Here is a 14,700-nt window from a genome sequence, read left to right as displayed (position 1 = left end):
GCTTGTCTTCCAGGTATGCTGAAACCTGGAAGAAAATAATATCTGGATGACAAGTCACGGCATCTGAATACAATTTGGGACTTTGACTCAACTATTCATGTTTGAGATCTCTAAAGTATGACAGTGATCTTATTTTCTGTGAGACATTTTCTTCTTCTAGCCCATTTTTGCCACTGCTTTGTTCATCTTCCGTTCCTCTTATCCTCTTCCACTGTGCCACACAACCTTCCATCAACACACTAAAATCCCTGTAATCTCTGTGAACTGGCTTTTCCACAACACGGAGTACAACACAGTTGTTCTCCAGTGCCTTGATTATACTCTTATGGAAAATGGGAAGATGGTAGCCTCCTCAATATAAGCCATGTTGACTTGTCCAAAATTGGAGTCAACTTTGGTTTATTGTTGTGAAACTCAGACTTGAATATTACCTGTGCCCAGATTTTCCCTTTCAAATCACATGATTAGGATTTTTTAGGCTCTACATTGAACTTACATGAGAGGCTGCTGTTTCATTAGTCCTCCTCAGGCTTGAGATTTTTACCTGGCATCAGGAATCTTCACATTCCTTGTAGCAGCCACATACTGGAGTCACCTCCAGATCAGACATATCTTTCTTTTGAAAGAAAATGGATCAGACTTTGTCTAGAAACAAAATCTTGTACTCCTTTCATGGGGAGAAACATCTGTTCAGAACAATGTCACCCAAAAGATTCAGACGATGACAGTTCATATCTGAACGTGTGTGATGCTACTGTGCACGTTCTCACATACTGGTACTCTTACTGTAACTATACAATTTATTTATTTATTTAAAAAGCAGTCTCCAGAACAAACAGCAAAGCAAGGAGTATTCTGTCTCCTCCTGTTCAGATGTGACAGGTGTTTTTAGTAGCTTAGGACGAAGAACTTTGTGAGCACTGGCAAACTCCTTGGAGAGCTAAGGAACTGCACTTTAAAAGGCAATCTAAATGTGCTTACGTCACTTACTAAATCTCTACAGTAGAATTGTCCTCTATAAATTCTAAACTAATTATTTCTTAATACATCTTACATTTTTAGAGACAAAATGTAATTTGAAAATGCAGGATGAGTAGTTATGTAATATGTAAAGTATGATCAGTCCTTTACAGAAAAAAGTTTTTGATTTCTTTTTCTTTACTGAAGGCACCTGGAGTAGCACCTGTGGAATGTAGTACTTTGAACATTGAATTATTATCTGAGTATTCCCTTAAAAAAGACTTGGGTATAAGTGAGTACCCAACAGGATCTAAAGGTATAGGTAGAATAAAAGCCAAATCCTGTAGTTCTTAAGACAAAGTGGCAGCTGTTTTGTCTGTTCTGTTTTTCTTGTTATTGTACTAACTAAGATCCTCTTGGAGGGTTTAATTGTATGTGGTGTCTAGGTAAAACGAAGACAAGGTTGCTGACTGGAAAAGCTTACAATCTCATTACGAGATGTATGTAGACAAATTGGGAATAAAAGGCACAGTGAAATCCTGCTGAATAGGAGGGTAGGGAGCTGAACTCCCTACCTGTAGGTGGGGAGCTGAACTTATTTTTCAAATGCTCTGTAGTTGGCCTCAAAAATGATGCCAGGCTTTAGGCAGCGATGGACAAAATGGTGATGTTCATCCTGAGCAGGAAAGACGTGGCGGGGCCTTTGTAGATGGACCTGGTTTTCTGATTTGGTTGTGCTGAGCTTGAGGTAATGGGCAGTGCTTTGATGAGATGCCAGAGACATAGGCCAAGTTAAAAGACTTACTCACAAATCTAACTAGAATAAATAAACGAAATTCTGTGAGTGATCATTAAGTGGAATTTCAAGAGTTCTGGTTTTGATTTTTCCAACAGCTGCACGGAGTATGGTTGTTCATCTGCCATCTAGGCAGATTTCTGTTTTGGTGAGAGGTATCCCTCATTAACACTACAGCCAGTTGCACAAGACAAAGAAATTCAGACCACATGGAGGCAATTCTTAGTACTGTCTAAAATGCCTCTGTAGTATCCTCAGTAGAATTGGACTTGTGCAGACAAGAAATCAACTTCCCTTCAGCATCTGTCCTGATGAGACTGGCTTTAATATACTGGAAAAGGTTTGGTTTGTGTTTTTGTAGTTGTTTTGTATTGTTATTTAATTGGGATGTCTTTATTTGTAAGGATATATTAACACACACAATCCTAGCAGATGCCTTACAGATCCTCTCATAGCAGTTTTAGCTTCCTGCTCTCTACATCAACCCTAGAATGTCCTTCTTTATTCCTTCATTTCTTATTTTTCCATGTATATATGTGTATGTACTTAGTTTCTCATTTATATCTACCTCCTAAATACATATTTACTCTACTTAGTGTTGGTGAGGCTGCACCTGTGTCCAGTTCAGTCCTCCCTACCCCCAGTACAAGAGAGACAAGAGACATGGACATAGCAGGGAGAGTCCAACGTAGGCCATGAAGATCTTTGAGGGAGTGGAGCACCTCTCCTGTGAGGAAGTCTGAGAGAGCTGGGGCTGCTTAGCCTGGAGGAGAGGAGGCTCAGGGGGGATCTCATCAATGTCCATAAATACCTGAAGGGAGGGTACAAAGAAGACAGATCCAGGCTCTTTTCAGTGGTGCCCAGTGCCAGGACAAGAGGCAATGGGCACAAACTGGAACACAGGAGATTCCGTCTGAACCTCAGGAAGCATGCCCTTTACTGTGAGTGTGGCAGAGCACTAGCACAGGTTACCCAGAGTGGTTGTGGAGTCTTCTTCCTTGAAGCTCTTCAAAACCCACCTGGACGTGGTCCTGGGCAGCCTGCTCTGGGTGTCCCTGCTTGGGCAGGGGCTGGAGCAGGTGGGCTCCTGAGGGCCTGCCAGCCTCAGCCAGTCTGTGGTTCTGTGATACGATTCAACATGCCTGAGAAGCAATTATTCAGAAACTGGGCATTTTTCTGTTATCCTTCAGATTAAAGTTGAAACAAAATTATCATCTTAAAGAGACAGACAAAGGTTGCCTTTCCGTAGAGCAGAGAGCACTTAATCCTGTCAGAAAAGATGTGGCCATGGACTGTGAACAGGTTAGATGACCTCAAAAAAACTGCTGCTGTCTTTCACTGTTCTCAGCCATCACATTCAGACTTACCTGTTAGGCCATACTGTGGTCATACCCTCCAGAGTCCTGTACTCCCACACTGGATTCGGTTTGGAGTCCACCGGTGTTCATGTCCATGACACATACCATGGAAACCAAAGTATGGATGGTAGGAAGTTGCTGTGTGTCTGGTTCCTACCCTGTTATGCAGCCGGTCCTTCTGAGGCCAGTTTCAACCCCTTTCATTTCTGTAGTTGCAAAGGCAACTAGCTTTTTAAAACTGTGGTAAGGCAGATCTACAGAGCACAGGTGCAAGGAGGACTTAGTTTAATCAAAACAAAACATTTTCTCAACATGAGAAATCTGATATAACACAACTTTTCAAATGAAGCTGTGCTCAATGAGGTGACAATGTCTTTAGTGCAACTTCTGTAGTTAGCATATGTCTAACTCTACATGTAAAAATAAATAACACACATGCCTCTTGGAATTCAATCCACTTTCTGAGAGTGGTGGATTATTTGTTCTTTTGTAGGCATGGTCCTTTCTGATTGCTAGAGCTGATGGCACAAGCATATGTGCTCGTTTTAGTGAAAAGTTCCTGACTCTGAATCCAAGAATTCAGTAGGACCCCTTCTCAGAGTCTGTGTTACTTCTTGACAGTAGTCTACAAATGTAAAGGAAATGACAGCTTTGTGAAGGCTTTCCTCTGAAGGCTTTCATTCATACCTGTTTCATGCTCAAGCATCACAGGGACCTCTGGGGAGATGCAGCTAGTAGAGAGGAGGCAGGCACAGGAAGAGCTAATTCTAATACAGCAAAGGAAGTGTTGAAACAACTCACAACTGAGTAGTGCTCAAAGGCATGTTTTATGAGTGTCTTGTGCAATAGTGGTCCCAGTCTACCTCTAATATAATTTTAAAAGAGCCCAAACAGACTCTAGGGCCAACCAGAGATCATCAAAATGCGGTTTGTCAGACAACTCAAGCAACTACTGTGTTTAACCCTATAGGACTGGAATTTTTCTGATCTGTTTTCTTTGTCATGTTTTAAATTCTTCCTGTCCAGTCATAGAAGTGCCTGCCAAAAAGGAAAAAAAGAAAAAGAAAAAAAAAAGAAAAAAAAAAAGAAAAAAAAGGAAAGAAAAAGAAGATAAAAACCCACACTTTCTAACATTTGTAATATTTATTATCATGTTTAGTGGCAAAGCACTGCTTTTGGTCACATTTGTGTGTTAAGTCTCTTTACGGCTAATATGAATACAAAGAGACCCTGTTATATGCTTCCCATTTACTGGTTTGTTTTTCAGTCTCTTGAAGCCCGGTAAGCTCCAACTAAGCTACACAAAATGCTCCCTTGAAAGAAAAGGTTAAGAAAATTTAGAATGAAATCCACCAAATAATCCAAAGTCTTCAACCTTGAAATGAAATAATACCGATAGTAAAAGCACCAAAAAAGGTTTTTTTAGTAAGGTTTTTGTGAAACTACATCTGTCAGCTGCAAAGAGAGCCTTAATTTGGTAGGACCTGATCATGGCATGCCTGCCTGAGCATCAGTCCGTGCTGCGGAAGGCACCAGGAGTCCTGTCAGGCTGATCCTCGTAGAATTTTACTGCTATGAAAAAACCAAACAGATGAATCCTAGTTACCAGTGTTATGGAATGACTTTGAACAATAGTAATCAAGTCCAGCTTTTTACTGCAGTTTTATGTTTTTAAAAGAACCTGACATATGGGAAATATTACTTTAGCCAATGTTGAGACAAGTGCTAGAATTTCTGTGTAAAATGATTACAGGATGTTTTTTTCAACTAGTATTTTTTTTTAAATGTTCGTATTTATTTTGAGATTTAAAGTTCTTATGTTTTTTTTTCTACACATGCAATCCACAGAAAATGTATGGAAAAAATGTCCTCTCCATGAGCCTCCAATCATGTGGAATGTGGTACAAATGAAGCCACTTTACAGATGTCTTGAATTGTAAGGACCAAGTTGTTCTTGACCACATGCAAATTTATTGAGTAGAAGGAAGTCAAGCAGCAAGAGAGTTAAGTGCCATTATACTTCTCCCAGTCAGGAGAGCTTTGCCTTGGGAAGATCATTACCAGAGCATCTCACAGAACAGAGTAGGCACCAAGCAGTGAGAGGACCAGATTCCACAAATAGCGTGTAGTAAAGTATTAGGAGCTTCAAATATATGCACACAGGCTTGTGGAGGGCAAAACTCACCCTCCTAAGGAATGCACTATAGTCTAGATTCAGTAAAAGGACATGAGTGGATACCAGAGCACAGAGTGAGGTGTCCAGTGCAGGTGAAAATCCGATGCTTTGTACTGATGCCCTAGGTCAGTGTGTGCGATATGCAACTCTAAGGAAAACATAGATGATGGCAATGGAGCTCAATGCAGGATACCTCACTGTAAGCTGCATGTAGATGCTTCTAGACACTTGGGATTCCCAGTCTGGGATCTTGCACAGAACCTATGTTTCTCATTTAAAGAACTGAGCAACAGCTATTATCCATCTTTACAGAAAGCTAGAACACTCATCCCTACTTCATATTGATTGAAGCTTTTGATTCATCATTTGAGAATTCTTTGGTATTCACTCTCTGTGCTGGAGGACAGGCAACCCCCACCGGGCCAGGAGTCACCAGTGAGAAGTTGTGTTGGGCAGGAGCAGTCTTCATTTGCCTTGCTGAGGGTGGGCCACTGTCCAGTAAGGAGCACAGCTGAGCCTGCCTGCATCCGATGCCCAGGCATTTTGGGGAGGAAACAATCCTTCTAAGAACTATTTTTTATGTATTATCTATGGAATGAATCCAGAACGTGTCCTCTTTCAGGAGAGTACTGTATCTACAGAGTAATATGCCCTCTTGAATTTTCCATTGATGATCCTTGGATCATCTACATCCAGAGTGAGTGCATTTACTTTTGAACATATTAAAGAAAAAAGAATTGGGAGCATTTCTCTTTCTTTGTTTGCATTAACTATTGTCTACCAATGTGTTTTGTAAGGTGCCTGCTGTGCTACCAGTGTACACTTAAGAGGAATTGCTTTTTTAGCCAGACAGTGTGGAAAGGGAGAAAAAACTGTTTTTAGGATATTGATCGTCCTTATGGGGATGTAAAGAACTGAGCTGGTCAGTCTGTTAAAGGGTTGTGCATGGTTGTAGAATTACTACCAAAGAATTTTTTTAATGTCTTAGACTGTGGCTCAGGGCTGCCTAAGTGCTTTTGCAGCTGATGTGGATGCAAGACTAAGGATAATAGTCTTGGAATTGGTTGTCTAAATTTCATCCAGGCCCCACTGAAGTTACAAAGGATCTGATCCACAGATACTTAAGTTTCTCTTCCTCTCACTGGAGTTGGTGGGAGATGCTTGCTGCAGCGCATATAAGAATCTGTCCTGTGCTGGAGGTGCCAGCAGCTTCTCCAGGAGACACAGTACCCCAAGAGCCTGACTCAAGCAAAGCTGCTTGCAGTTACTTAGTTTTGTGGTTTACTTGTTTTTAAATTTGCACAATCATATTTAAGCAGAAGTTTACAGCTACTTACTGTCTGCTGTTTTTTTGTGTTTTTTACTAATGTTTTCATTCCTTCAGTGAAAAAACAAACATGCATTAACCTAAATGATTTAAACTTCAGCATTTCTTCATGTCTTTTTCAGTTAAAAATAATATATATTAAAAAAAAAGAACAAAACTTCAAAAAGCTCATAAGTTGAAACCCATAGTATCAGAACACTAGTGAATTGCCTCTTGCATAATGAAGTTTCTGTTTTACTGTAAGATCTGTTAAATAGGAGGTTTGGATACATGGAAATACAGGATCAGATCTGTAATTTGATGAATATGTGAAAGAAAATGGTACCAAATTTTGTATACTGAAATGCTGTTCCTGTGTTTCTGGAAAGCTTACACTTTGCCCATAAGGATTTACTGCACTTTGCAGATTTTTTTCCCATAATCCTGACCTGTTGAATGCACCTTTTTAATTTATTACATATAACATTACATTAACATGAAGTGAAAAAGCTCCCTGGAAAAAGTATTATTCAAAAGTGGATAAGTTCTTCCTATGAGTTGGCAAAATTCTGTAACTTACTGTCTCTCAAAGCAACAAAAAAGAAAATTTCAGATGATTTATCAGTTGCATTATCTGGAAAGCTAAAATGATCATAGAATCACTAAATGGTTTGGGTTTGAAGGGACCTTAAGGACCACCCAGCTCCAACCCCCTGCCATGGGCAGGGACACCTCCCACCAGACCAGGTTGCCCAAAGCCCCATCCAGCCTGGTCTTGAACACCTCCAGGGATGGGGCATCCACAGCTTCTCTGGGCAGCCTGTGCCAGTGCCTCACCACCCACACAGTAAAGAATTTCTTCTGAATATCTAATCTAAAACTGCCCTCTTTTAGTTTAAAGCCATTCCCCCTTGTCATATCGCTACACTCCCTGACAAAGAGTCCCTCCCTGGCTTTCCTGCAGGCCCCCTGTAGGTACTGTAAGGTACCCAGTATATACCCTTTAGGTATTGGAAGGCCACTATAAGGTCTCCCTGGAGCCTTCTTTGCTCTAGACTGAACAACCCCAACTCCCTCAGCCTGGCTTTGTAGGAGAGATGCTCCAGCTCTGTGATCATTACTGTGGCCCTCCTCTGGACTCACTTCAACAGGTCCAGGTTCTTCTTGTGCTGGGGACCCCAGGGCTGAACGGAGCACTCCAGCTGGGGTCTCACAAGAGAGGATTAGAGGGGAAGAATCACCTCCCTCAACCTCCTGATAAATTGAAAGTGTTTTTTTTTTTGAGAGCAAAAAGATTTAATTTAGAAACATTTACTGGAATTGTCTAGCACACAAGTAAAAGGCAAGTTGTCACCAAATCAGCACCCTTAGCATTTTGCAAATATAGTTGCAAGAGAAACATGCTATCCATTGCATTGTGTGATAAAAGAAATTTATTGCTATATTCTGCAATGACTTAGTTTTAAACACATTGGTGCTTTAAACCTTTAATATTGCACATATCAGTGTTTACAAACATACACAAATCCCTGTATATCAAGGGCAAGAATTTCAGCTGAGATTCTATTTAATGAGATGAAGTTACTCTTATTGTGAAAAATGTTTTTGTATTAGCTGGCTAATTTGATATAGTTGCTTGTTCTGTATTTTAAAAACTTATCTCTAGCCAGGTTTTGTTTGGTTTTGTACTGAAAGCTGTCTGTTCTGAGCTTCATTTCCTGAAAATAGAAAATTATGTGTATTTTAAAGTGCTTGAATGTAGTAATGTAGTGTGTAATGCTAGTGACACAGAAAACAATGTAAGATAAAAGGCAGAGAAGTATCTTAGGTACTTGGAAATGAAGTCAATATTTATATCTTTTTTTTTTTTTCACATCCATGTAGAAATTAAATTTTGATTTGCGTATCAATTTTGTAGCTGATTTTAAAGGAAATGTTTGTCCAAGTGTAGAAGTACAGGGTAAATTGTAGAACAAAGTAAATGTGTTCTCTTTCCAGACACAAAACGAAGTGTCTCCATTTATCAAAACTTTTTGTTAGTGTAACATAAAATAGAAATGTTAATAAAAAAAAAAGAAAAAGAAAAATAAGAAAAGAAAGACTTAAGTGCTTGCTTTTAGAAAGTTCATGATCCAAAATAAACCACCTGAGTTGCCACCTCATTTATAAATGCTTCAGATACTCTTTGTTTGACTGAAAGTTCCCTGGGACCTGCAGTTCTGCTTTGCAGGTGACAGGGATAGCCCTGGTCTGAAGAGTTCAAGACCAACCTCACTGCAGCCCAGGAGGTTAGCGGAGTAATGGCTCGTTCTCCAAAAGAGAATGATCTGTCAGATGCACCCTACTCACGGCAAATGCGTACTGTTGGGATGGGCTTCACAAAACATGTCTGCAGCTCCAGTGGTTTTATGTCAGAGTGGGAGATATCCTAGAGCTAGCCTGGCATATCGTAGCAATTTTCTGGAAGAAACAGAAGAGCCAGGGGAGATCAGGGGCAGGGCCAAATCTCCAAGGCCTGCTCTGTAAACTGGAAAGTCTACTTAATACATCTTCTCTGGCCTCTGTGCCACATACAGTGAGATACCCAAAGCTCATGGAAAGGAGGTGTCAGAGCAAGCTTGAGTTCATAGCCTAATAGTTGGAAACATCATATCCATGATTTTGCATTTTTCTTTCTTTAAAGCTTATATTAAGCACGGTAAGCATACTGCCTACAGGAAAATAGCAATATACTTAGTAGAAACAGAAGGCTGATTGTGAGACTATAATGTCAAGCTGGCATGGTAGACTGAGCTCAGATATTCATCAGTGACTATTTGAATGAAAGAGCAATGTGTGATAGGGATCTGATCAATAATGCTAGGCACAAGAGAAATGGCATAGAAATTTCAGAAACATACAGTAGATATATCAGAATATAGAAGCTTATTCATATAGTTGTGGAGTCCATTTGGGGCTCCTCCACAGATTCTTCTGATTTTGTTATTACTCTGAGATTTTTACTGAAGTAATGAAATATACTTCTCTTTTCAGTGTTCTGTTTCCTGTGGAAAAGGTTTGAAGTATCGTGATGTGCATTGCTTTAATAGCTTCCAAGCTAAAATAGAGGAAGGAAACTGCAGACATTTAAAAAAACCACGGACATACAAAATCTGTAGAGCTGGAAGATGTCCTGCTTGGAAAGCGAGCAGATGGAAAGAGGTATGTGAAATCTGCTATAATTATGTTCTTCTCTTCTATAAAAGTACAAGGCAATATCATATTCATAACATAGTGCTTCAATAAAAATGTGTCTGCAAGTTTTTACATGCAAATCACAAATCTGAATATCTGTAAGAAGTTCATTGTTTTCTTTTTCTTTTCTTTTTTTTTTTTTTTTAATAATTTACAAGAAATATCTCTGAAAATTGAAAATATTTGGTAATCTGAACCTTGTACAGAATAGTTACTTGCGACTTTCCTTGACTTGAAAATTCAAAATATCAGTAAATTTTAGAAGCTTACTTCTCACCTACAGTGACAAATTCAGTGGTACTGCTGTTATTGCTGTCATAGTCTGAATATTGAAGTAAAACCAGGTTTGTGGGGGAAGGAGAAGAAAAACGGATTGTGGACACAAATACTTGATCCCTCCACCCCACTTTGATCTTGTGAAATATCTCTCACCTTGTTAGAATTATAAAATCGCTTAGGTTAGAAAAGACCTCTAAGATCATCAAGTCCAACCTAGTTAACCTAGCACTGCCAATTCTACCACTAAACCGTGTCCCTAAGGACATCTTCTGAATGCCTCCAGTGATGGTGACTCAACCGCTTCCCTGGGAAGCCTGTTCTAATGCTTCACAACCCTTTCAATGAAGAAATTTTTCCTAATATCCAACCTAAACATCTCTTGGTGCAACTTGATGCCATTTCCTCTTGTCCTATCACTTATTGTTATGGAGAAGAGACCAACCCCTATCCCACTACAAACGTCCTTTGAGGTAGGTGTAGAGAGCACTAAGGCCTCCCCTGAGCCCCCTCTTCTCCAGACTAAACAACCCCAGTTCCCTCAGCCGCTCCTCACAGGACTTGTGCTCCAGGCCCTTCACCAGCTTTGTTGCCCTTCTCTGGACACGCTCCAGGGCCTCGATGTCCTTCTTGTAGTGAGGGGCCCAAAGCTGAACACAGCACTCGAGGTGCGGCCTCGCCAGAGCAGAGTACAGGGGGACGATCACCTCCTTGCTCCTGCTGGCCACATTATTTCTGACACAAGCCAGGATGCTGTTGGCCTTTGGCCATCTGAGCACACTGCTGACTCACGTTCAGCAGGATACTGACCAGCACCCCAGGTTCTTTTCCACCAGGCAGCTGTTGTGAAATTGTGTTCAGCTCAGCACATGGCAGTATTTTGCATTTCACTCAATATTTTCTTACCTTCTCATATAGGAAAATGCCAATTTCCATTTAGAAGTCTGTTCTGAAGCTGATCCCAGCTGATGCCTTGTTTTCTTTTAAATGCAAATATATATATATCTATTTAAGAAATAGAAACCAGATCTTCTTTTCAAGCAAATTAACCTAAATGGTCATTCTCTTGCTCCACAGATCAGTGAATAATTGCATGGAGAGTGAAATAGCTCTTTTCCATTTTATTTTCTTTTTAAGTGAGGTCAATGGGTAGTATGTTGCTTTAACTCAAGCAGTATGAAAGAAAACCAAAATGTTCCAAACAGGTTTTGGTTTTGTGGTTCATTTGGGGGCTTTTTTGTTTTACCCTCCTGTATTAATCCATCAGTGTAACATTTCTGATCACAATAGAAATTCCTACTATGAAAAAAACTAATCAGTCTCAGATAATTGCTACTAGCAGGCCCAGGACACCCTAGAGAGGGAGAGTTTAAACATTTATCTGTCTAACGAAATGGGTGCAGTAAGGGCCTGGCTGCTGCCTAAAACAGGGGCTAGAGGCAGAGATTGTACAAAAGTCAGGAATGTTCTCCAGAGTTAACTCATAAACATGCTCTTATGTTTATGGTTAAATAGGTGTTTTGCTCTCTCTTTAAGAAACTGAACTAATTCACATATCCTGATAAGACTGATACATGTAATTTCACACATCAAAGAAATTGGTAGGCTATTACACTCAGACTGAAAAACAAGAATAAAAAACAACTGACTTTAAAAAGAGAATATGAGTTAGTACCCCAAGCATTAAAGACCATACCTGAGTGATAAGGAGTGTTGAAGGATACACAAAGGTACAGAAGCAGATGCTCTCTAGTGTTATCTAACTTTTTAACCATTTGGTAATTCTGTGATTTCATTAAAAGACCCATACCCTTAACCTTTTATAGGGAAACATGGAAACTTTGGATATTACAGGAGGGGGTGATGCAAGCTCTGTTCCAAAATGGTGGTGATAAAATGCAGGCTGCCATTTATTACTAGTCTCCACAATTTGGCCACATCTGATAGAGCAATATCTACTTTATGATTAGGTTGAGTCTTTAGGTATGCTTTGGGACCTAATTGTGCTTCTTACTGGGGTAAAAGAGAACGTCTATTGCAGCAAGTCTTTGTATTAAGTACTGCTTAGTAAACTACCATTGTAGTTAACTCCTTTTGGCCAGGGATAAGGAAAAGAGACATATGGTAGACAGGTTTTGAACCTTTTTAAGCTCATCACGATTTAAAACCTTTAGTACTACCTGCAAAAGAAAGACAATAGCCTCAAAATGCTGCACCATTTGCAAGATTTTTCTAGAATGAAATACTGAGGTTCTTTTTCTTTCAGTTTGATATTTGCATTTTAAAATAACAGGCAAGACTGACATTCTTGAATTGGATAATGAAATAAGGTGAACTCAGGACTTTGAACTGTTTGATCCTGCAAACCCTTAAACTTCTGTTTTGCATATGCTGATTGTTCCTATTGTGAATTAAGATAAGCAGACAGATCAATCTAGGCATGTTGGATGCATTTATTTTCTGTATATCTTACGGGCTTTGATTTCAATTGTAATGTACATTTCCATCATCAATTTATTCAGATAATATGTTGGGGTCTGTGGAGTGTATTTTAAATAATATTCTAATATTGGCAACTACTACAAATGGCAACTGCACCACTTTCTGTTGACTGTCTCATTTCACACTGACATAACTAATTTTGATCCATTTCAGTGTTCTGTGTCTTGTGGAGTGGGGATTCAGCAAAGGGACATCTACTGTCAGCTGAAGGGCCTGGGTCAAGTGAGCGAAGCTGTGTGTAATCACGCTGCACGGCCCACTAGCCAGAGGCGTTGTTGGCTGCCTGCCTGTATGCAGTACCGCTGGCTGGCAGATGAATGGGAAGATGTAAGTAAGGCTTTCAACTTGTATGAAGTAACTACGAGTGATGTAATGAATTTTCCTACTTTTTTCAGCTTTGGATATGTTTCTAGTAGCCTTTATGTTGCAGAATAACAAGTGAACATGCTGGATATTTTAAAGGTCAAATTTGCAAAACTGCAGTGGTAGGTCCCTAATGATAGGATTGTGTCATTTTATTACAAAGGTCTTTATATAATGCAAAAAAGTTTTAATAAAACTTCATGGTGAAATATGCAAAAAACACTTTTTAAGAAGAGAAATACAGATGAAACATCAACTGGAAGTAAAAACCTCAGCAGTAAAATCTTTGGGAATTATTTTTTTTCCCAAAAACTTCTATAAGGCAGACTAACCAGAAAAGAAGCAACAAAAACAAACATGTCATACTCAAGAAAATCTAATGACACCTTCAGGAATTTTTTTTTATTATTTTTTTTAATGTGATGACTATTTTCTACATGCAAATATAAGTAAGTTTTGTATCCATGTATGCTCACACATGCACATATAGACAGAGGGAGAGAGAAAACAAAACCTAGATAAATACCTGAAATGGTGTACAGGAGAGCCTGTCTCTTACTGTAACATTAAACAAAAACTCAGTTTGTGCAGTTGCAGCATCTTTAATCTGCAGCGTTACATTTTTTAGGGCAACCCCCCTGAAACTGTGAATATGAAGACTCATAAGTGTCAGAGATGCAATGCTGTAGAACTGGCTACTGCTAATGTGTAAATTATTTGCTGGTGTTTTGCAAAAACCTGGATAATAGTCATGCAATTCTGGCATAGATTCCTCTGTTAAGCCACACTGAGAGAAAGGTGACAATATAGGTTTCTTCCAAGTGTTCACTTCTAACGTGACCTTGTTAAAATTAGGAATTAGAGTAGAAATGGCTCCGAATGTCCTTTTATCAGAAATGCAGATTTTCAGAGAGCGACGGTGAGTTTCCCTTTCCTATCAAATGCTTGTATATTCCAGCTGGGTATTATGAGCTCTTCACTCCAAATGCATTGTTTCACTACATCATCTGTCTACTTCCTAAATTTTTCCACATTTTTACTGCTGTTTGCTTGAAATTCCCATGTTCAGTTACGTTCTCTCACCAGATTCCTACATAACCCTGAACATCTAGCATTGATACTAACTCTTCAGGTGTTTATCTGTATTCTCCTCCTGGTGCAGTATGTACTCAAACTCAGAATATTTTGCCCAGCTGTCTCTGCTCTGAGTGCTCGTGTGTCATTTCCTTGCCTCACCAGTCACAGCATATGAGAAAAATTTCCAGATCTAGCATTTGTACAGCTTACAGCTGGGGAGCTGGCTATTAGCAGCAGCCAGCTTTTTCATACCACATAGGCATTTTCACACTAAAAAGAAGAATCTCTACTGGAACTAAGGCATAGTGAAAAGTAGCCTGTCCTCGTTACCTAATGATTGGGTTATTCCTCATGTGCCTAATATTTTGACCTACTCCATGCCATTAAAAGATTACGTCTCTGTAAGCTACACCAGCCAACTGTATCCACACTGCACCCCTGATACAAGTCCACACATCTTCACTCTCTGAGTGACGGGATTTTTTAAAGGCTTAATGCACAGATGGCTTCCACTGCTGAGCCCCATTCTCTTGTAGATCTTCTGAACAGGCAGGTAAGCTCGCTCTCTGGTTTACATCCATTATTCTCTCTGATTTCCCACCATCCTGCTTGTGGCCTCACCTTTTCAAGAAAGTAGGCAAGCACTCAGATG

At 39.7% G+C, this 14,700-nt stretch overlaps 1 protein-coding gene across 1 annotated transcript in view; it reads left to right on the top strand.

The window, feature by feature from the left end:
• ADAMTS20 (ADAM metallopeptidase with thrombospondin type 1 motif 20) overlaps positions 1-14,700 on the top strand; it is a 94,672-nt gene that overhangs the window by 71,691 nt on the left and 8,281 nt on the right. The window contains exons 29-30 of the mRNA XM_035544066.1: positions 9,630-9,797; positions 12,762-12,935. Of these exons, the coding sequence (XP_035399959.1) occupies positions 9,630-9,797; positions 12,762-12,935 (342 nt within the window). The remainder of the gene's footprint in view (positions 1-9,629; positions 9,798-12,761; positions 12,936-14,700) is intronic.

Source organism: Cygnus atratus, chromosome 1 (assembly GCF_013377495.2).
Source record: "Cygnus atratus isolate AKBS03 ecotype Queensland, Australia chromosome 1, CAtr_DNAZoo_HiC_assembly, whole genome shotgun sequence".
Lineage (NCBI taxonomy): Eukaryota > Metazoa > Chordata > Aves > Anseriformes > Anatidae > Cygnus > Cygnus atratus.
Note: the sequence above shows the minus strand (reverse complement) of the source record. Positions and strands in the feature narration are given on the sequence as shown.